The sequence below is a fragment of the Thalassophryne amazonica genome, chromosome 20 (assembly GCF_902500255.1).
Source record: "Thalassophryne amazonica chromosome 20, fThaAma1.1, whole genome shotgun sequence".
NCBI lineage: Eukaryota > Metazoa > Chordata > Actinopteri > Batrachoidiformes > Batrachoididae > Thalassophryne > Thalassophryne amazonica.
In genome coordinates, this window is record NC_047122.1 from 19,727,456 (window position 1) to 19,751,213 (window position 23,758).

Below are 23,758 nucleotides of genomic sequence, written 5' to 3' on the forward strand. Positions count from 1 at the left end.
ATCCATTTCATAAACAATATGTCTTAATTAAAAAAAGAAAGAAAATGTAACAAATACGGCGACAACAATACTGCTACACAGTCAAAAGGTCACAGCATGCGTCTGCCTCGAGTGCACAACCTTGCATCGGCTGGCAGCGCAGTGCAATCTGGCGCCTCAGGAGGCGGCGGCCGAGATCGCCGCTGCCCTGCCGTCAAGTAAAATAAGCGAAGAAGAGGGACACATGGCAGAGTTTCTTCTCACGGCTCACTAATTAATGTCCCAGGAAAAACTTCACATCCTCTTCAAACAAGAACCGTTTAATTAATCAAACCTAAAGCCCGCCCACTCAGGCGAGTTCAAAGTTCATCAGTAAGCAATGGAGCCTTGGAAGGTGAAGCAAAGCAGAGAACGTCCACAACTTTTTGTTTTTGTCCCATGATTAATTCATGTTTTCAGACAGTGGAGAAACAGACTCACAGTCCAGCATCAAATGCAGTTATTTTGTTTTGTCCAAAGACTTTCACTCTTCAATGATGTAAAACAGACTAAAGCACCCAGAGAATGTTTGGCATTTTTACCTGATGACTGAATGATTATCAAAAGCTTTTACTGACTTGAAATAAAAGTTCCAGCCGTATCCAGCTTGGCACGTCCGTTCATAATTTCTGCACCACACAGTGAAAACAACCTCAGCAGGTGAAGCTGCACAGATTCTCGGCATGTCCACGTTCACAAACTCTGGACCAGAGCCAGCTTCTCACAAAACCCCCCCACGGCTTCAGAATGATTATTTTTAAACAGCCTACACATATGCAAATTGTAATACTGTATATGTTGAATTTACACCATTCTTTTTTAAAAAATAATTAATATTCATTTGATTTCATAAGAAGACTTAAATTCAGAAGATAATAAAAACTGATTGTTTCTAAACAGACCAACTACAACCATAATGTCTCTTTTTAACCCCGACAGAAAAGCTGACGAGTAAAAGACAGATGACAACCGGCCTTTTTCCAACTTATTTTCAAAACATGCTTCACACTAAAAACAACGTTATTGTGGCAGCAAACAGACATTTATTGTGAAAGCACAAATGGTAGTCAAGTGATTTAATTTTGTGGAATACTGGTTTACGAAACTTTCTGAGAGAACTTCACCATTTTGTCAGGTTGTTGTAATGGTAAATATCCAAACTAAATTCAATATATGGGGCTTAATAATAATAATATTAGGCTTATGCTAATGATGCTACAATGGATGCATTACTTTAGATAAACGAAAAAAAACGATTGCATATAGCGGGTCAGTGAACGCGAATGTATTTATTGGTGGTGAGGAATCGCAAGGTAAAGGATTATGCATTCAAAGACCTCTTCCTCTAGGTTTTTAAGAGTTATCTGCGAAGACAAACTAGTGATTTTTCTTTTGTTTGTTTTGCATGTTTACTATATTGGTATATTGGTTGATCAAGAGGCAGCAAAAAACAGATTTTTTTTTTTTTTAATGAATTGCACTGAATTGCACCCACTTATGAAATCCACTCCATGGATCACAAGTTAATAGGGCTCTCCGCACAAAATTCTACCTGAAGAGGGGGTGGGCTGATGCACGAGCATGGCAAATATCATGGACATCGAAATGCCAGTTTCAATAAAATCTCTAACTTCATCACAACGCCCCCCCCAAAAACACAAATAACTCCCGATTGTGTCCAATTTTGTCCTTTTCTCATTCATTAAATGTATTCCATCTAATTTTATTTAATTTCAGGTGGCCGTTTAACCAATTTTCTTCAAAAAAGTGGATGGGCTGATGTGTGGCCCAGGGCCCTCCGACAGGCAAATATGGCAATTTTATTTTTGATAAATCAGCCCTGAATATTGGCATTTAATTATAAAACTGTATGACTAGTATTTTTAACATTTAAAACATGAGATCTTACAGAGCATCCGAGCGCTTCACTTTTTCCACATTTTGTTATAGTCGTATTCCAAAATGGAGTAAATTCATTTTTTCCATCAAAATTCTACTCACAACACCCCATAATGACAACATGAAAAAGTTTTTTTTTAAGTTTTGCAAATTTATTAAAACTAAGAAATCACACGTACATAAGTATTCACACCCTTTGCTCAATGCATTGATGCACCTTAGGCAGTAATTACAGCCTCAAGTCTTCTTGAATATGATGCCACAAGCTTGACACACCTATCTTTGGGCAGTTTTGCGCATTCTTCTTTGCAGCACCTCTCAAGCTCCATCAGGTTGGATGGGGAGCATTGGTGCACAGCCATTTTCAGACCTCTCCAGAGATGTTCAATCAGAATCAGGTCTGGGCTCTGGCTGGGCCACTTATGGACATTCAGGGAGTTGCCACTCCTTTGACCTCTTGGCTGTGTGCTGTTGGACAGTATGTCTCATGACCCTGTCCTTGGTCTATTTGATAACCTCATATCTCCTCTGGGGCAACAGACGCCATGATGCATACTGTTCTTGGCTTATCACACCACACAGAACAGTTTTGCTTTTACACATACCGTTTCAGATAAACAACATGAGCAGGTCACCCGCAAATAATTGTCAAATACAACACTTTTCAACTAATCACATAGTTCTGCTGATCCACACAGGGCAATGGCCCACCCATCTGGGTGCGGGGTCGAAAGCAGAAGACGTAGGTAGAGTTCTGTGTGAGGGCGGTTTGCAAGGTGTTGCAGCAACTCTCTGTTCAGTGAAGGCATCATCTTTTAAAGCAACATCTGAATTTGAAGTCCTTTTCCTCTCAGTCTTTGAGTCTTCTGAGTTTGTTCCCCACATTAAACTACCGGGAGGGGATCAGCCAGCAGGAAAATCCCCAACAGTGCTTAGGGTCATTGTCCTGCTGAAAGATGAACCATCACCCCAGTCTGAGGTCAAGAGTGCTCTGGAGCAGGTTTTCATCCAGGATGTCTCTGTATATTTCTGCATTCATCTTTCCCTCAATCAGGACTAGTCTCCCAGTTCCTGCCACTGAAAAACATCCCCACAATATGATCGTGCCATCACCACACTTCACTGTAGGCATGGTGCGTGGTTTCCTCCAAACATGATGCCTGGCATTCTCACCAAAGAGTTCAGACTTTGCTTTATCAGACTTCATTAAGTTTGTTTCTCATGGTCTGAAAGTCCTTCAGGTGCCTTTTTGGCAAACTCCAGGTGGGCTGCCATGTGCCTTTTACTAAGAAGTGGCTTCCGTCTGGCCACTCTACCATACAGGCCTGATTGGTGGATTGCTGCAGAGATCGTTATCCTTCTGGAAGGTTCTCCTTTCTCCAGAGGAATGCTGGAGCTCTGACAGAGTGTCCGTCAAGTTCTTGGTCACCTCCCTAACACCCCCTAACTACAGCCCTTCTCCCCAATCGCTCAGTTTAGACGGGCAGCTCTAGGAAGAGTTCTGGTGGATCTGAACTTCTTCCATTTGCGGATGATGGAGGCCACTGTGCTCATTGGGACCTTCAAAGCAGCAGAAATGCTTCTGTACCCTTCCCCAGATTTGTGCCTTGAGACAATCCTGTCTCAGAGGTCTACAGACAATTCCTTTGACTTCATGCTTGGTTTGTGCTCTGACATGCACTGTCAACTGTGGGACCTTATATGTAGACAAGTGTGTGCCTTTCCAAATCCTGCCCAGTCATGGCAAAGGCTGTGAATACTTATGTACATGTGAGTCCTTTTTTATTTTTTAAGAAATTTGCAAAAATTTCAAAAACAAACTTTTTTCATGTTGTCATTATGGGGTGTTGTGAGTAGAAGTCTGGGGGGGGGGGGAAGAAGAATTTCACCCATTTTGGGTAAGGCTGTAACATAAAATGTGGAAGAAGTGAAGTGGACTCCTACACTGTGAATACTTTCCAGATGCACAGTAATTATTTCATCCTTCCCGTCACACATACTGGGGTCAGACTACCCTCCCAAAAAAGTGCACATCATAGGTATGGCAACTCTTAATTAAACTCTTGGTAGAAGACCTGCTGTGAACAAGCTGGGAAAGTGTAACAGACCAGCAGACAGACCTCTAAGCCAATCCAGAATCTCAAAAATTGCAGACTTGAACTAATCCATTTCAGTCCTAGGACCAATCCACAGCACATACTGCATTTATGCTTAGAGTGGTGATCCCAAACATCAGTTCCTACCATACTACCAAACCACAGAACAAAGATGCAATGATGTAGGAAGAGATGACAAATCAAAAAATTAAGGAACATCCAAGAACTATTCTGGTACCTGAACTGGTTGTGAAGTCGCTGACCTGCACACCCTCCTTTACTGGTGGCTACCACACGATCAATGCCATAATTGCTCCCTCAAACAGTACGAACTGAAGAAGGGTTTTGGATAAAAGTCAGACTGAGTCCTGTGTTTGGATTCTTCTAGAACTGCTTTGAGCTGGACAACACCGCTTTGAGTTGACTGTGCGTATGCACAGCTGCCAAACAAGTGAAGCAAAAGCCTACGCTTACACCAGGTTAAAAAGAACCACCTGTCTCACAGGTCATCCAACATCCCTCCACACACACAACATGAGGGGAGGCAAAGAATCCTCTCTAAAAAGAAGTCTGATAACCCACAGGCAGGAAGCTAATTCCCCACATACTGTACTCAGACTTGAAAATCCACTATTCGTACACTTCCTGTCGTTTCCAGCTGTGTCAGCAGACCTGTTAGACTGGAGAACGGCTGGTGATTTGTCTGCGTTCTTGCATACTGTTAAGTTTGCATTATGTTGCATTTTCTTAAAAATAAAAGACCACATTAGTTATTTAGCACCTGGTAGAGAACAGCTGCACATCTTCCCTGTAGAACTACAAAATGCATGTTTCATTTCTAAATGTGGTTACTAATAATACAGCTCAGAACCTCAACATCATTTAAATACTCTAACAATAATGTCAACAAATCTTAATCTGCACCCCTGTATTCTGCTGAGCAACATACTGTTCAGAGGCTTTCATTCATTTTGCTTATGAATTCTAATCATCCCATCTGTAGCTGCATTTGAATTTTTCATGCAGTTTTGAAGTTGCCCAAAATTTCCAATTACAATCATCAATGGTTCATGACTAAAATTGACCTGATGACTTATAAAAACAGGAAACATTGTCAGACTATGGTGCAAAAGCAGCATGAGGTGTGCTTTAGCCCTGGTTTCCATTACACCCAATGGCCACTAGGAGGGAGTCCACTGATTTTACTCCCCTGCCCGACCAAAAAAATAAATAAATAAAATAAAAAAAGAGCTTCAGTATTTAGCATGTAGGAACTATGCATTTTCTGCAATGAGGCCATTGCATCAAGGCTGCACAGAGTAAGACGACATTGCTAAGGTGCTAATCGTGTTGTTTCTGACCATCTTTTTTTCCCGTCATATTGACACTGACTGTAGGATATAACTTAAAAATTGCTCATTCATTACACGGCCACAACATGGTGCATGACAGGTCCTTGGCAATTCAAGAACAACAAGCAACCAGTAACCGTTGGAAGATTGACAAGTCACAGAGTTCCAATAAATATACATATATAGGTTTTTGTGTTGGGCAAACAAGAAGAACATGGATCAAAACTTTGTCCAATATCAACTGAACTCTATGCTTGTCTTGATAAGCGATGCCCGCTTTGGCAGTGATGTAAAAATGCAGCAGGCTGGCGAAGGATGCACATGTTATCAATACTTTGTTAATGTAGATTTGATCAGTACAATGTAAAAAAAAAAAAAATACTAATCTGTCACACCCATTCTGCCTGCATAACACGGATATTCAGTTTTTAAAAATGAAAATCATTGCTAAAAAGTCAAATTTCATACCTGCTGGTGAAGTGAAATTAATCAAACAAAATGATTGATTAATGTAATTATCTCTTCTTCTCACCATTAAGGAAATTACATACTGTGCAGCATCTCTACTGCAAAGCAGTGCCTCTCAAACTGGTTAGTGTTTTATAATAAAAGGAAACACTGAAGCTCTTCAAACCTCCTACTTTTAGTTATTCAGTTATTATTCTGAGCTTTATAAGCTTTTGTTTTTCTGGTACAGGGTGTCCAATGATACAGACAATAGTCCAGAGTACATCATTTTCTGAAGAGAGAGAGAAAGAAAACATGTTTACACTAATTAGAAATTACTGCTTATGTGTTGAACTTGTGAAGCTCATCATCCTTTTTTTTTTTTTGCAAATTCTACACATAGTACCTTCAAAGTCATCTTAGGTGTCAAAGAATAGATGGCCATCTTAAGAAACAAAAACATTCACAAAGTTTAAAACTTACAAAAGTGCATAAATGGCCACCAGAGCAAAGGGAGGATTTGGGGGTTGAGAAAACAAAACAAAAAAAGAGACATTTTTTATCTTGCATTACATAAGCTTGTGAGCCTCAAACTATTTGAAATACCAATCAATAACCAAAGAAGAGAAGATGTTAAAATCAAAACATTAAAAATAAAAATACAATTCAAGTCATTCTTCTTGTCTTACAAAGCCTGCTGTGCGCATTAGGGTGGGGGGACAAAGTTAGTTTGTTCAACAAAATGCCCCGACCCCCTTTTTTTTCCTGGATTTCAATGCCTTGGAAAAAGCTCTCATTACATGAGTACAGTACTTCAAAATAAAAACTCAAACAACTTTCAGAATGAAGATATATATATATATATATATATATATATATATAAAGTTTTCAAGATTGGGTGAGCTCACTGGGATGGTCTGTCTGATGAATGATGATTGAAATGTTATGCACCATAAGATAAAAATCATACATGAATAACTAACTAGCTAGTGATGGATAAAATACAGAGCTGTAGCTAGCGTGTTAACGAAGAAACCCAAGTAGAAAGAGGGGAAGCTTACCGGTAACACAAAAGCAACTGTGTGATGAAGATGTGAAAACTTCAAACTAAGACGTTTACGCTATTAAAAAAAAAAAAAAAAGGGGGGGGGGATTTATTCCTGGAGTCTGAAACCCTGGGTGGAAAAGTGGTGAACTGGGAAAAAGTGTTACGCATACTGTTCATCTCAGCTTAGATTTGCTGCACGAGGATGTGATCTGCGTGTGATCGTCCGTAAGAGTTAGTCGTGACTGTGTGAATGTGTACGTGGGTGCCTGCGTGTGAGAGTCTGTACTTTTAAATCAAGCAGGTGCTGCAGTTAGTGAGGCTCAACAAGAGCCAACGACCGACACCAGGAGGCATCCCGGTAATACCTGGCTGTGCATCGGATCCTGACCAGAGCCAAGCTGGCAGGATTTAGGTGAGCTGGTGAGGAGCCTCCAGCATCTCCATCAGGAAAGTGTCGAGTGGGTCGTGTCCCCTATCAGTTTGAAGAAGAAACAGATGCTCCAGGCACTTTAGGCCGATGGAGCGCAGTGCTGGGAGCCGGAGAAGGAGCTTTGCAAACCTGGACAACAGAGGGAAGGAGGAAGATGCTGTCAGCTGTCAACAAATCTGCAAATAACTGAATTTAAAAAACAGACTTTTTCCTCCCACTTCTGTGTTAAAATCAGCTGCTCTGAGCTTCAATGATGTCATCATCATGCTGACCTGGTATGTTGCTGGCATGCTTTGCTCATGTGTGGGTGTGGGGCTGATCTTGGATGTGTACCTGCCCTGTTGGTCCGGGTATTTCTGTTTGCAGTATGCTTCCAGGGATGCATAACTCTCTCCCTCAGCAGCTCCACTTCGCTGGAGTTGGACAAACCCCTTAGCATCTTCAAGTGAGATATAAAGAATTAACATTATCAGTGATGTAAGTGGCCCTTAAAATAAAAAAATAAAAAAAAATCATGATGGTGGGGTTGCCGCAGCTTAGGGGTCCCTTTACCGCCAGATGCGCCATTTTGAGGCCAAATGTGCTGAAATGAATGAACCTTTTATGTTCAACATTTTTCTTTTTTAAATCTTTCAAACCACATACAGCAACACCAACCAGGTACAGGTACTATCAAAATAAATCTAAAAATAGCTAAGATGGCAAATTTACATAAATTTATGATTATTTAATTATTTAGAGCCTGATTTATGCGGCTGCATCTCTGTAACTCCGTGTCATGCAATGACGTGCGTGACAGTTTTAAAAGTTCTCCGTTGCTGCTTTATTCTGGACTAATCTGACCCTCAACAAGCTTTTCTTTCTACAATCATCACCCTCAAATTCAAAGTAAGCTGTACATTTTCCTGTTGGCTCATTCCATCTCAAGTCATCCAGAGGCTCCCAGGTCACCCCTCCGCTCTGTTCTGTCAGTTTAATATGTTATTCATATTACAAGGTTATGGTGAAATGCCAAATATTAGGTCTATATCTTGCAAACATTTGAAGTTACAGTCTTTGGAAATTTTTGTGAATTTTTCACATATCGTGAAAATGGTGTTTTCTACCAATTTACACAATAAAAAAAATGAGCTCGCTATATGCCTCACAGCTTTGAGACTGCTCATGCCAGATGAACCTTTGGTGTAGAGTTTGGAAATGTTAGCAGTTTTGGTGTATCTAGTGTGATCTGCCTTCCACAAAGACCTCAAAATGGTATAAAACCCAAAATTTTACATGTCACTCATATCTTTGATTAGTTCAAAATCAAAGTGATGGTTTGTGATATAATGGAACCTATTTACACTAGGTTGTTTTAGCAACATTTATAGTTGTTAAAAAAAATTCTAATTTGTTAAAACAACCTGGTATATCATTTAAATGTGTTGATGTTCTCCAACCTGAGGAATAAAAGCTTCTCAGTGATACAAGTATGCAAAATATTTATTGAATACTTTTCATACCAAAACAACTTGCTTTTGTAACTGTCATTGTTTTATCACAAATGTGGGGTTTTGTGTGTGAACGTCGGTTCAGCTTCATAGTACAGCAATAACAGAATATTTAATATGAATCATTCAAAAGAAAGCGGTGAAAGCGGCAGCACATTTAGCACAAATACTTCTTAGACATTTTACTCTTTTGGAAGGAAAAAACAAACAACTACACTTGAATTTTCAATAGGCAGCCAAGTAGAGGGGTCAAATGAAAAATTACACAAGGGGTCAAAATTTTAAAAGGATCCAATCATATTGAAACCTATACCACATTATTTGTCTGATCATAAATATTCCAAAAAGGCACAGTTTGGACTATCTATGACTATTTTTAAGGAGTTATGTGGTAAAACAGCAAGAATGGTGACCAAGGTCAATTTCAGTTTGTACAGAGGTCAGAAGTTAAAGTTGTTCAAATTTTGATAAAAAGTGATGCAAATTATTGGGTGAGTTAATGGTAAGTCTCTTCGGCTGCTCCCTGTTTTCACTCAGGGTCGTCACAGCAGAACCAAGGTCGATCTCCATGTTGATTTAGCACAATTTTTACACTGGATGCCCTTCCTGACATAACTCCACATTACATGGAGAAATGTGGTAGGGGTGGGGTTGGAACCGGGAACCTTCCACACTGAAACCAAGCGCACCAACTACTTGGCCACTACCCCTGCCTATTGGTTGAGTTAATAGCATTTGAAAAAGGAACAGTTTGCACCATGTGTCATGCTTAGCTGTCACGTTACGGGGTCACATATGTCACAACGTAACCTATGTGACATCATAGAATCCAATGGACGTCAACATTGTTTGCCCTTTACTTTGCAAACCAAACATTCAACAGTCAAAACTATTCCATTTATTAACCCTATTAGCTCAACCAATAATTTGCACCACTTTTTACCAAAATTGAAGTAACTAACTTTTGACTCCTGTAAAAATTGAAACTGAACTCTGTCACCATTCTTGTTGTTTTTACCCCATAACTCTAGAGCTGAAACAACTAATCAAATTGATCAATTAAAATCGATTATTAAAATAGTTGTCAACTAATTTAATCAATCAATCAATCAATTTTATTTATATAGCGCCAAATCACAACAAACAGTTGCCCCAAGGCGCTTTATATTGTAAGGCAAGGCCATACAATAATTACGTAAAAAACCCCAACGGTCAAAACGACCCCCTGTGAGCAAGCACTTGGCGACGGTGGGAAGGGAAAACTCCCTTTTAACAGGAAGAAACCTCCAGCAGAACCAGGCTCAGGGAGGGGCAGTCTTCTGCTGGGACTGGTTGGGGCTGAGGGAGAGAACCAGGAAAATGACATGCTGTGGAGGGGAGCAGAGATCAATCACTAATGATTAAATGCAGAGTGGTGCATACAGAGCAAAAAGAGAAAGAAACACTCATGGGAACCCCCCAGCAGTCTATGTCTATAGCAGCATAACTAAGGGATGGTTCAGGGTCACCTGATCCAGCCCTAACTATAAGCTTTAGCAAAAAGGAAAGTTTTAAGCCTAATCTTAAAAGTAGAGAGGGTGTCTGTCTCCCTGATCTGAATTGGGAGCTGGTTCCACAGGAGAGGAGCCTGAAGCTGAAGGCTCTGCCTCCCATTCTACTCTTACAAACCCTAGGAACTACAAGTAAGCCTGCAGTCAGAGCAAAGCGCTCTATTGGGGTGATATGGTATTATGAGGTTCCTAAGATAAGATGGGACCTGATTATTCAAAACCTTATAAGTAAGAAGAAGAATTTTAAATTCTATTCTAGAATTAACAGGAAGCCAATGAAGAGAGGCCAATATGGGTGAGATATGCTCTCTCCTTCTAGTCCCCGTTAGTACTCTAGCTGCAGCATTTTGAATTAACTGAAGACTTTTCAGGGAACTTTTAGGACAACCTGATAATAATGAATTACAATAGTCCAGCCTAGAGGAAATAAATGCATGAATTAGTTTTTCAGCATCACTCTGAGACAAGACCTTTCTAATTTAGAGATATTGCATAATGTAAAAAGCAGTCCTACATATTTGTTTAATATGCGCATTGAATGACATATCCTGATCAAAAATGACTCCAAGATTTCTAACAGTATTACTAGAGGTCAGGGTAATGCCATCCAGAGTAAGGATCTGGTTAGACACCATGTTCTAAGATTTGTGGGGCCAAGTACAATAACTTCAGTTTTATCTGAGTTTAAAAGCAGGAAATTAGAGGTCATCCATGTCTTTATGTCTGTAAGACAATCCTGCAGTTTAGCTAACTGGTGTGTGTCCTCTGGCTTCATGGATAGATAAAGCTGGGTATCATCTGCGTAACAATGAAAATTTAAGCAATGCCGTCTAATAATACTGCCTAAGGGAAGCATGTATAAAGTGAATAAAATTGGTCCTAGCACAGAACCTTGTGGAACTCCATAATTAACCTTAGTCTGTGAAGAAGATTCCCCATTTACATGAACAAATTGTAATCTATTAGATAAATATGATTCAAACCACCGCAGCGCAGTGCCTTTAATACCTATGGCATGCTCTAATCTCTGTAATAAATTTTATGGTCAACAGTATCAAAAGCAGCACTGAGGTCTAACAGAACAAGCACAGAGATGAGTCTACTGTCTGAGGCCATAAGAAGATCATTTGTAACCTTCACTAATGCTGTTTCTGTACTATGATGAATTCTAAAACCTGACTGAAACTCTTCAAATAGACCATTCCTCTGCAGATGATCAGTTAGCTGTTTTGCAACTACCCTTTCAAGAATTTTTGAGAGAAAAGGAAGGCTGGAGATTGGCCTATAATTAGCTAAGATAGCTGGGTCAAGTGATGGCTTTTTAAGTAATGGTTTAATTACTGCCACCTTAAAAGCCTGTGGTACATAGCCAACTAATAAAGATAGATTGATCATATTTAAGATCGAAGCATTAAATAATGGTAGGGCTTCCTTGAGCAGCCTGGTAGGAATGGGGTCTAACAGACATGTTGATGGTTTGGATGAAGTAACTAATGAAAATAACTCAGACAGAACAATCGGAGAGAAAGAGTCTTAACCAAATATCGGCATCACTGAAAGCAGCCAAAGATAACGATACGTCTTTGGGATGGTTATGAGTAATTTTTCTCTAATAGTTAAAATTTTATTAGCAAAGAAAGTCATGAAGTCATTACTAGTTAAAGTTAAAGGAATACTCGGCTCAATAGAGCTCTGACTCTTTGTCAGCCTGGCTACAGTGCTGAAAAGAAACCTGGGGTTGTTCTTATTTTCTTCAATTAGTGATGAGTAGTAAGATGTCCTAGCTTTACGGAGGGCTTTTTTTTTTATAGAGCAACAGACTCTTTTTCCAGGCTAAGTGAAGATCTTCTAAATTAGTGAGACGCCATTTCTTCTCCAACTTACGGGTTATCTGCTTTAAGCTGCGAGTTTGTGAGTTATACCACAGAGTCAGGCACTTCTGATTTAAAGCTCTCTTTTTCAGAGGAGCTACAGCATCCAAAGTTGTCTTCAATGAGGATGTAAAACTATTGATGAGATACTCTATCTCACTTACAGAGTTTAGGTAGCTACTCTGCACTGTGTTGGTATATGGCATTAGAGAACATAAAGAAGGAATCATATCCTTAAACCTAGTTACAGTGCTTTCTGAAAGACTTCTAGTGTAATGAAACTTATTCCCCACTGCTGGGTAGTCCATCAGAGTAAATGTAAATGTTATTAAGAAATGATCAGACAGAAGGGAGTTTTCAGGGAATACTGTAAGTCTTCAATTTCCATACCATAAGTCAGAACAAGATCTAAGATATGATTAAAGTGGTGGGTGGACTCATTTACATTTTGAGCAAAGCCAATTGAGTCTAATAATAGATTAAATGCAGTGTTGAGGCTGTCATTCTCAGCGTCTGTGTGGATGTTAAAATCGCCCACTATAATTATCTTATCTGAGCTAAGCACTAAGTCAGACAAAAGGTCTGAAAATTCACAGAGAAACTCACAGTAACGACCAGGTGGACGATAGATAATAACAAATAAAACTGGTTTTTGGGACTTCCAGTTTGGATGGACAAGGCTAAGAGTCAAGCTTTCAAATGAATTAAAGCTCTGTCTGGGTTTTTGATTAATTAATAAGCTGGAATGGAAGATTGCTGCTAATCCTCCGCCTCGGCCCGTGCTAAGAGCATTCTGGCAGTTAGTGTGACTCGAGGGTGTTGACTCATTTAAACTAACATTCATCCTGCTGTAACCAGGTTTCTGTAAGGCAGAATAAATCAATATGTTGATCAATTATTATATCATTTACTAACAGGGACTTAGAAGAGAGAGACCTAATGTTTAATAGACCACATTTAACTGTTTTAGTCTGTGGTGCAGTTGAAGGTGCTATATTATTTTTTTTCTTTTTGAATTTTTATGCTTAAATATATTTTTACATGTTATTGGTGGTCTGGGAGCAGGCACCGTCTCTACGGGGATGGGGTAATGAGGGGATGGCAGGGGGAGAGAAGCTGCAGAGAGGTGTGTAAGACTACAACTCTGCTTCCTGGTCCCAACCCTGGATAGTCACGGTTTGGAGGATTTAAGAAAATTGGCCAGATTTCTAGAAATGAGAGCTGCTCCATCGAAAGTGGGATGGATGCCGTCTCTCCTAACAAGACCAGGTTTTCCCCAGAAGCTTTGCCATTTCCTGCTAATTTAGTCATCGATTAGTTGCTAAATAATTTTGTTTTACCGCAAATGTTTCGTTATAATCAACCGACCTGTGCTTTGAATCTTGAACCAATGAAGAAGTGCTTCGAACTGCTGCTTCGCTGGTTTCATTTGTTTTATCTTAATTTTTCCCCACTAAAACCCTAAAGAACATATGTCTGTGAGGAATATTTACCTTTTTATGTTAAAGTGACCTGTTATGGAAACAGTTTCATAACTGTCTTATGAAACAGTTGATAGATGTATTTTATGCTAACGCCGATGCTAACATGTTAGTATGTCTATGGCGTTTTCAATGTTAAAGTTAACATTAAGCTGCTGGCATTTCAGCATGTTTGTGCATTTGTTTTCTGTATAATAATTAATGGCTCACCATTTGTTGTTGTAAAAGAGTCAAATGTATTACAAATTATATTTTTTAATTAATTTTATTTATATATTAATAATAACAGCAACAATAGTAATAATAACTATTAATGCTACAATACAATTTTAGAGAAATAGACATGAGTCGCATGTGTCATTGTGAAATGACCACATAGTTATAAGTTATACAGAGAATGTTGCACATATAATGAGTCAGGCTACAGTTTTTGATTTAGGTTTTATGGTTAACTGGTTATGCTAATTGCTCATTTGCAGCAACAAAAATACCTCTTTTTTCACCATATATTTTATAACATTTATATGTTTCAATATTGTTTTATGGCAACTCAGCACTTTGATAAAGCAATGCCATTTGAAAATCATTATTTTTGTTCTTTATTATAAACTGTTTTATTCTTTATTATTTTATATTTCAACAACCAAGGCACATTTGACGATTTGTTGATTTTCAAGTATTTTAAGTTTTCAATAATGTTCTGTTGTTAAATAAAGTGATGGAAGGAGAGAAAAATTGTTTCCCTGGCACATTTTTAAAAAATTCCCCGCTAATCCAATTAATCGATTATCATGTCAAAACCCCATCAGATTCATCGATTAATCGTTTGTTGCAGCCCTAAATAACTCTATCAGCCAAACAAGGTGGTATGGGTTTCAATATGATTGGATAATTTTTAAATTCTGACCCCCGATTGAAAATTCAAGTGGCCAGCTGTTTTTTTTTTTTTTCCAAAAGAGTAATGTCTAAATAATATGTGGCAGCACAATGGCTTAGTGGTTAGCACTGCTGCCTCACAGCAAAAAGGTTTCGTAGCGGATTAATCATTTTCTCTGCAAGTTGGCTGCTGAAAACACCTCCGATCGCTTCCTGAATCACAGGGGACCATAAGGTAATTATGTCATGTTTACATTGTCATGTCTTGGTAAAACAGTTGCATGTTCTTTCCTTCTTGTGTGCAGCTGTAAAAGTATGTTTGTGATCGATTTAACATCTCGTTATAATCGTTCAGACGAGCTGCGGTTAATTTTTTCTTTACTCGACTTGACAAAATGCACGTAGCATTGGCAAGCAGATCACACCACGTTGCACGACGTTTATGCATGAAAGATTTTTTTTGAACATTTCAAAATTCTCTTTGTGCAATTGCACGCGCCAGCGCCCCTCTCACGTTCAGCCTACACCCGTTAAAGACGGGTTTTCTCTCCTGCACGACAGTGTGTGCATCAAAGTCGTGCAAGTGTCAGGACACTTTTACCCGCTTCCCTATTAGCCCTCTTTCAGCTTTAACAATCGTTAAATAACAGCCTCATGGAGTATTGGCAGACTTAAAACAGTCTAAAATCTGGAAGAAAAACATTGTGGATCAAGTATTAATAAATAAATATAAATAAAGTATAATATAAATAAGTGTATAAAATGGTCGTGGATCCAATAAGATAATTATTAAAGGGATCATATTTTGCCAATCAGTCTTTTACATTTTCATGTTTAGTGGTTAATGTCCAACATCTCCAAAGTTCCACAAGTCTGAGATGAATTTATGTCACAGTTTAACACCTCTGTGACATAAGTACCAGAAATAACCCATGCCCCTCAGATTCTCTAATTTTGCCTGAATCATTTAATCACCACCACCACCACATGCAAGACCTTGATATGCAAAGTAAAAATCGCTCTGCATCCCTCACACACACACACCTAAATTAAAATGTTTCTGTAATTGTTTTAAAGAGTGATTTTTTTTCTAAGCACCTGTTTGTGTTTTGCAATTTGAGCGGTGATATTCTCAAAAAAACAAACAAAACAACTACTACTACTAATAATACATGGAATTAAATGCGATTAATTTAGATGAATTAATCACAAACCTTGTAATTAATTACATACAATTTTTAATTGCCTGACAGCACTAATCTTACAATACTAATAAATATGCGTTAGGCAGTCTTCATTATTTTTCAAAAGTTTTAGACATATTAACTGTGTGTAAAATGTCCTGAGCATGCAGACAAACAGCATGTCAGAAGACAGAATGTGGCGTGTCCCACACTTGAAAGATCTTGTCTAATAGTTCAACTGACTAAAGAATTCCTTAAAACAGCAAACTGGTCTGAAAGATTTTTATTATCTAAAGAATTACTGCAGCCATCCTAACAGCAATACAGGTGAACATTATATTTGGGTGATTCTTAGACTATGGGCACTTATTATGTCCTTTGATCATATTGTATGAAAAACAGAAAAAAGGGGAAATTTCACACTTTTATAGTTATCTTTACAATGAAAGTGTGTTAAGAAATTTGTTCTAGTAGTCTATGATGACTTTCACCTTTTTTCAGCATCATTATATGCAAATATTGCCGTTTTGTGCTTGTCCCACACCCAGACTTTTGATCTTCAATGATAAAAATGAATGGTAAAGAAACGTTTTTTTAATGTTTTAAAATATCTCTGAATAAAATATCAGTAAAATAATCAAAACATAATTGGGGTATTCAATGTCATACAACTGTTGTGATTTTTTTTTTAAACAAAATGTAGTTGTCCCACACTATTGCCGTAATTTCCACCACAACACTGTAATGTCCCTAAACAGTTTGTATGAAAGATTGTTTGGGTAGTTTCTATGGAGATAAACAGTGACATCAGAGCACATGTATATAGCGCCAAATCACAACAAACAGTTGCCCCAAGGCGCTTTATATTATAAGGCAATGATGTCGTGGAAATTACATTTACAAGGCCAATAGTGCCCGTAGTTAAAGAATCACCCATTTAAGGAATTCACTGTACTTTAACATTAACCTTTACATACATATATTTTTCCACATTTTTAATGTGTTCTTCCCAAAAAAAGACAAAAAAAAAAAAAAAAAAAGATCTGGAACTGTAACCCAAATCATTTCAAAGTGGAAGAAGCTCCATGGGGGCACTCCAGCCTGTTCTCATTAATCTACTGAGGTCTTGGCATAACTCATATTCTGATTCATGCATTGTGCCGTCTTTCTGAGAACAATGATGATGAGGCACATATTCAAACGCTAAAAACAAAATAAAACTATCTTCATGTGGTAGTTTTTAAATTCAAATTGGCAATTAAATGATACAAGACTCTGCATCAAAAGGTAAACTGAAATAACTCAGGGGCGAGTGAGAGATGTGGGTACCTGGGTTGAAGAGGATGATGGCTCGAAGACAACCCAGCTCCGTTTTGTCCATTTGCATGTCTCTCATTTTGCTCACTAACTCTGTCAAAACCCTGCAGAGGACACAGGAGGTGAGATTTACAGAAAGAGGGAAAGAGGAAGAAGAGAAAACCAGTTTAGAAAAAGAGAAGAGACAAGGGAAGGGAGTGTGTGTGGGGGGAGAACAACAAAATTAGAGAGGTTCAGGCTTGATAATAAACAGTTTTAGAAGATCAGCATTCACTGCAATAACTGTCCCAACAAGTGAGAACATGGCTGCTTGGTCTGCAGACAACACCTCCAACACCCACCCCCCCCAACCCCCCCAAAAACAGAAAGAAAGTAAGAAAGAAAAAACAAAAATCACAAACAAAAACAACTGGCAACAAATTGATTTAGGTGATAAATTTTAGCTGTGACTGATTGTGTATTTACCTAGTTCATAATAATGTTTTGACATAAGCCACGCCCCACCCCAAGTAGTCTCTTCTGTTTATTAATGCAAATAATGTTATTTTTCTTCAAATATAGAACCATACCACTGGCAAAAGTTAAAAACAACAACAACAACAAAAAAAAACCACTTGATTTTCAATTTTTCTTTTTTGTTCCATCTAAACAGGTTTTCTCTCACCTTGACCTCATGCCACAGTCTCAATGATGACTGACAACACAAAAAAAATCTGAACATTTAACTCATCCACAAAGGCATGGGGGAGGGGGGGCAACTCCATAAATAAGTCATAATGTCTTGCTTGTTGAAGTTTACAGTCTCAAACCTGGTGTATTTTAACATTTAAACATTTTTAAAACATTAGCTGCACACATGGACAAAATTGTTGGTACCCTTATATTTTATGTACTGTATTTTCTGGAGTATAAATCATGTGGTTTTGTTGCTAGTTTGGGAGGCCTTGTGACCAAAAATTCACAACTTTGCTATTACCTCCACCAACAAAGCTGGAGGAGCTTGTGTTTTCGCTCGTTTGTTAATTATTGTTAATAATTGTTCATATATTCTTATGAACTTTTTACTGAAGATTCATATCCTGATAGGCAAGAGCTGATTAAATTTTCAATCCACAGGTCAAAGTGAGAAAAAAATCTTGGAAAAATCCCTATCTTCAACATTGAACAACTGTCAAAAAATATCCCATTTCTTTCATATTTGAGAGTGTTATGTAAGATGGTATCCTTTATCGACTGAAGTTTGATCTGAATCTGATCCATATTACAGATTTTTTGGCCATTTAAATTTAACACTGAAATCCCCATCTATATTACAATAGCCAAGTGGCCTCTGTGTGCATGTATGTGTGCATGCGTGGCTTCAATCACAGAGAAACTGGGGAGAGCTGACATTTGCTGTTTGGAATGCTTTCCATATATGATAACAAGAACCTAAACAATTTCTAAAAACATTAAGACAGTAAATTTACATTAAAAAGTTACAAAATTAACAGGAAAGAAAAGGGTTGAGTTCTTCTTCTAAAAACATTCTGGACTCACACACCATTCCAACTCATTATAGAAACTTTGCATAATTTATTACCACCCTTGAAAAATGTCAGCTATGTATTTTATAAACACTACTTAATCAAGAGCCCATGGATCCCCACGGGCAACAGGCTAGTTTAATGTGTATTTTACATTACATCTTAATCAAACATGCCCTAATCACTCTCATATTTGAAAGTGCGGTGCAGACTGGCACTCACTATTGCCTGACAAAAGTTTGATCTGGTGACAGGGTCCTGGCACTCCCCTAGTCTGAGCAATCCTCTACACTAGTCTGCGCGTGTGCAAACCAGGTGTTGCAGTCTGATCTGTCCCCCTGCCTCCACTGCGCATGCGTCATGTTGGAGCGTTAGCAGCGATTAACAGATTGTCGCCTTGTTTCTGCTTAAAACTGGGTTAAGAAGTTTTACTTTGTCATCTGATGGTTAAAAGTAACATTATACCCTTTGATCGGTACAGGGTCAGACTCAGAGTCAGACTCAGATGCACTGTTGTCGCGCCTTGTCTTTTATTGTGAAATAATGCTGAATTTATTTGTAAATGATTGTTGCACAAAAGCTTCAGAGATCTGTCGCTGAGACAGATGATGACTGCAGTGCAGTTTTAAGCAGAAACAAGGTGATAATAGGTGAACTGCTGCCGACACTCCGAAATGACGCATGCGTAGTGAAGGCAGGGGACTGATCAGAAGGGGGAACTGCACAGACTGCGACACCGGATCTGATCCGGATTGTGAATTTTGTGGACCTTTGAATTTAATATTGAAAAGCCCATTTGGTGCACATTTTGCATTATAACTCAATCAAAAGTGCCTCAATCACTCTCATTTATGATAATGACGTGCAAACTGGGACTTTCAACGAATAGACTAAGTTTGACCGGCATCTGATTCATATTGTGGATTTAGTGGATATTTGATTTTAACATTAAAAAGCCCTTTTGATCTATATTTTGTATTATATTTTAGCTTATAAAAAGCCACTTCTAACAGGACTTTGACTTTTTCCAAAGTAAAAATTTGTGGAATTGGAAACTAGTGTTGGCGGAGGTTTGCACTCTACGAGGGCAGTGCGCGAGTTAATGATAGTAATTATAATGACTATTTATATACACTGAAAAAAATATAAACGCAACACTTTTGTTTTTGCTACCATTTCTCATTAGCTGAACTCAAAGATCTAAAACATTTCCTATATACACAAAAGACATTTTTCTCAAATAGTGTTCACAAATCTGTCTAAATCTGTTAGTGAGCACTTCCCCTTTGCAGAGATAATCATCCCACCTCACAGGTGTGGCATATCAATATGCTGATAAGACAGCATGATTATTGCACAGGTGTGCCTCAGGCTGGCCACAATAAAAGGCCACTGTAAAATGTTCAGTTTTATCACACAGCACAATGTCACAGATGTAAGTTTTGAAGGAGCGTGCAGTTGGCATGCTGACTGCAAGAATGTCCACCAGAGCTGTTTCCTGTGAAATGAATGTTCATTTCGCTACCATAAGCCATCTCCAAAGGCGTTTCAGAGAATATGGCAGTACATCCAACCTCCAAAGTAATTTGGCAACAAGAACAAGACAAAATGCGTTCATAAACTAAAAAAAATATCACTCACTTTTTGAGAACTGCCTCCTCAGATTTACCATTCAGTACAATACTGTTTGCATTTCTTAAAGATGGAAGTAAATGAAGTCCAAGACATATTTAGTGATTTGAAAATGTTCATGTGTTCACCCCTGACCTGTCTAAAGAAAATAGGCTATAAAAGTGACGACTTACTGTAAATTCATTCAAGGGTGCCAATAAAAACACTCAAAAATATAAACGCAACACTTTTGGTTTTGCTCCCATTTTGTATGAGATGAACTCAAAGATCTAAAACTTTTTCCACATACACAATATCACCATTTCCCTCAAATATTGTTCACAAACCAGTCTAAATCTGTGATAGTGAGCACTTCTCCTTTGCTGAGATAATCCATCCCACCTCACAGGTGTGCCATATCAAGATGCTGATTAGACACCATGATTAGTGTACAGGTGTGCCTTAGACTGCCCACAATAAAAGGCCACTCTGAAAGGTGCAGTTTTATCACACAGCACAATGCCACAGATGTCGCAAGATTTCAGGGAGCGTGCAATTGGCATGCTGACAGCAGGAATGTCAACCAGAGCTGATGCTCATGTATTGAATGTTCATCTCTCTACCATAAGCCGTCTCCAAAGGCGTTTCAGAGAATTTGGCAGTACATCCAACCAGCCTCACAACCGCAGACCACGTGTAACCACACCAGCCCAGGACCTCCACATCCAGCATGTTCACCTCCAAGATCGTCTGAGACCAGCCACTCGGACAGCTGCTGAAACAATCGGTTTGCATAACCAAAGAATTTCTGCACAAACTGTCAGAAACCGTCTCAGGGAAGCTCATCTGCATGCTCGTCATCCTCATCGGGGTCTCGACCTGACTCCAGTTCATGGTCGTAACCGACTTGAGTGGGCAAATGCTCACATTCGCTGGCATTTGGCACGTTGGAGAGGTGTTCTTTTCACAGATGAATCCCGGTTCACACTGTTCAGGGCAGATGGCAGACAGCATGTATGGCGTCGTGTGGGTGAGCGGTTTTCTGATGTCAATGTTGTGGATCGAGTGGCCCATGGTAGCAGTGGGGTTATGGTATGGACAGGCGTCTGTTATGGACGAAGAACACAGGTGCATTTTATTGATGGCATTTTGAATGCACAGAGATACTGTGACGAGATCCTGAGGCCCATTGTTGTGCCATACATCCAAGAACATCACCTCATGTTGCAGCAGGATAATGCACGGCCCCATGTTACAAGGATCTGTACACAATTCTTGGAAGCTGAAAATGTCCCAGCTCTTGCATGGCCGGCATACTCACCGGACATGTCACCCATTGAGCATGTTTGGGATGCTCTGGACCGGCATATACGACAGCGTGTACCAGTTCCTGCCAATATCCAGCAACTTCGCACAGCCATTGAAGAGGAGTGGACCAACATTCCACAGGCCACAATTGACAACCTGATCAACTCTATGCGAAGGAGATGTGTTGCACTGCATGAGGCAAATGGTGGTCACACCAGATACTGACTGGTATCCCCCCCCCCCAATAAAACAAAACTGCACCTTTCAGAGTAGCCTTTTATTGTGGACAGTCTAAGGCACACCTGTGCACTAATCATGGTGTCTAATCAGCATCTTGATATGGCACACCTGTGAGGTGGGATGGATTATCTCAGCAAAGGAGAAGTGCTCACTATCATAGATTTAGACTGGTTTGTGAACAATATTTGAAGGAAACTGTGATATTGTGTATGTGGAAAAAGTTTTAGATCTTTGAGTTCATCTCATACAAAATGGGAGCAAAACCAAAAGTGTTGCGTTTATATTTTTGTTGAGTGTATATATATTCTGAATCATGATATGGGGAACAAACTGGTACCATTTTTAAAAAAAGTTGAACTGAAAATTACCCCCAAAATAACCAGTGTTATTTAAAGTGTTGCGTTTATATTTTTGTTGAGTGTATGTCCAGCATACATACTATATCAGTTTTTTTTTTTTTGACTTTATGAAAGCATTTTGTTATGTTGTTGTTGATACTTTGGACATTTTTTAAAATATTTTTATTTGAAAAAATGCTTTATTTGCATTTAATTAGACCATATATTAAAATGTGTACAAAGAATATAGGGGTACCAACAATTTTGTCCACGTGTATCAACAAATCCCAGTCTCAGTGACTTGATTAACATGTCTCTTCATTCTGTGCTGCAGCACAAATTACAATATTAACAGAAATTAAACCAGACATTACTCCCCACCCCACCCCAAACAAACAAAAAAAAAAAAAAGAAAAAAGAAAAATGTCACTCACTTTACATCTGTAATACAACAATTATACCTTAGTAAATGTAAAATCAGATTCAAGAATATTAAAACCATCTCTGTTCTTTTACGGAAGAACCAGCTTCAGTAACTCAACATCAAACAATATAAATATTAAGCCCATTGTCTACAGCTATACCTTCTTTGAAAACAGAATGATATGCTTTGAAAAGTTTATACGAGGTCTGTTAGAAAAGTATCCGACCTTTTTATTTTTTTCAAAAACCATATGGATTTGAATCACGTGTGATTGCATCAGCCAAGCTTGAACCTTCGTGCGCATGCGTGGGTTTTTTCACGCCTGTCGGTTGCGTCATTCGCCTGTGAGCAGGCTTTGGGTGAGCAGTGGTCCACCCGTCTCGTCGGATTTTTATTGTGAATAAATGTCTGAACGATTTGGAGCTTTGCTGCATCAATTTTTTCCAGAAACTGTGAGAGACCTCCAGGTGGACACCATTCGGAAAATTCAGATGGCTTTCAGGGACGATTTTATGGGAATTACACAGATTAAGGAGTGCTCCAGCCGGTTTAAAGACCGCCCACAGCTGCTGAGAGCGCGCTGCGCTCCGAGCCCCGATCGTCAGGCTCAAACCCCGCTGAATCAACCAGATCATTTCCAACGTGAAGGCTTTGTTGATCATGGACGTCGTTTGACTTCCACAAAAAGGCAGAAGGCGTGGACATCAGCACTTTTTCGGCACATTCCTCTGTTACAGGAGTTTTTTCATGGAAAGAAGAGCGCAGGGATGCGCCACCGTGCCGCTAATGGCGCGGCGCAAAACCACCTCCATGTTGGTCTCACAAGATGGTTTTCAGATGGCTTTCAGACGGCTTTTCAGTCGTGTGACTATCCGAGAAATTGTGCATGAGCTGGACATGCCACAACATGTCCTGTGAGGCTTCATCACGGCGTTGCTTTGCGCCATGCAGCTCTGTCGCGACACGCGGAATTCCTCCGCTCCTCTTTCCATGACAAAAACTCCTGTAGCAGTGGAATGTGCCGTGCATTTCCAAACTGGACGCTGTGTTTTATCCGGGACGTCGTCTGACTAGCACAGGAATTGCGGAAGACGTGGACATCAGCACTTTTTCGGCACTCTGAGATAGACATGCGGCAGAGCCGCATGGCATAAAACAACGCCGTGATGAAGCCTCACAGGACATGTTCTGGCATGTCCAGGCTCATCCACAATTTCTCGGATAGTCACACGACTGAAAAACCACCGAAAGC

The 23,758-nt window shown here is 39.2% G+C and overlaps 1 protein-coding gene and 1 long non-coding RNA gene across 2 annotated transcripts in view; one reads left to right on the plus strand and one right to left on the minus strand.

The window, feature by feature from the left end:
- The window catches only part of rxrba (retinoid x receptor, beta a), a 97,784-nt gene that overhangs the window by 25,394 nt on the left and 48,632 nt on the right, over positions 1 to 23,758 (minus strand). Inside the window, exon 9 of the mRNA XM_034161371.1 lies at positions 17,072 to 17,163. Within this exon, the coding sequence (XP_034017262.1) occupies positions 17,072 to 17,163 (92 nt within the window). The remainder of the gene's footprint in view (positions 1 to 17,071; positions 17,164 to 23,758) is intronic.
- LOC117502328 lies at positions 3,763 to 22,976 on the plus strand. The gene is made up of 3 exons (XR_004558272.1): positions 3,763 to 4,673; positions 7,138 to 7,142; positions 22,966 to 22,976. It is a non-coding gene; the product is annotated as an uncharacterized LOC117502328 (long non-coding RNA).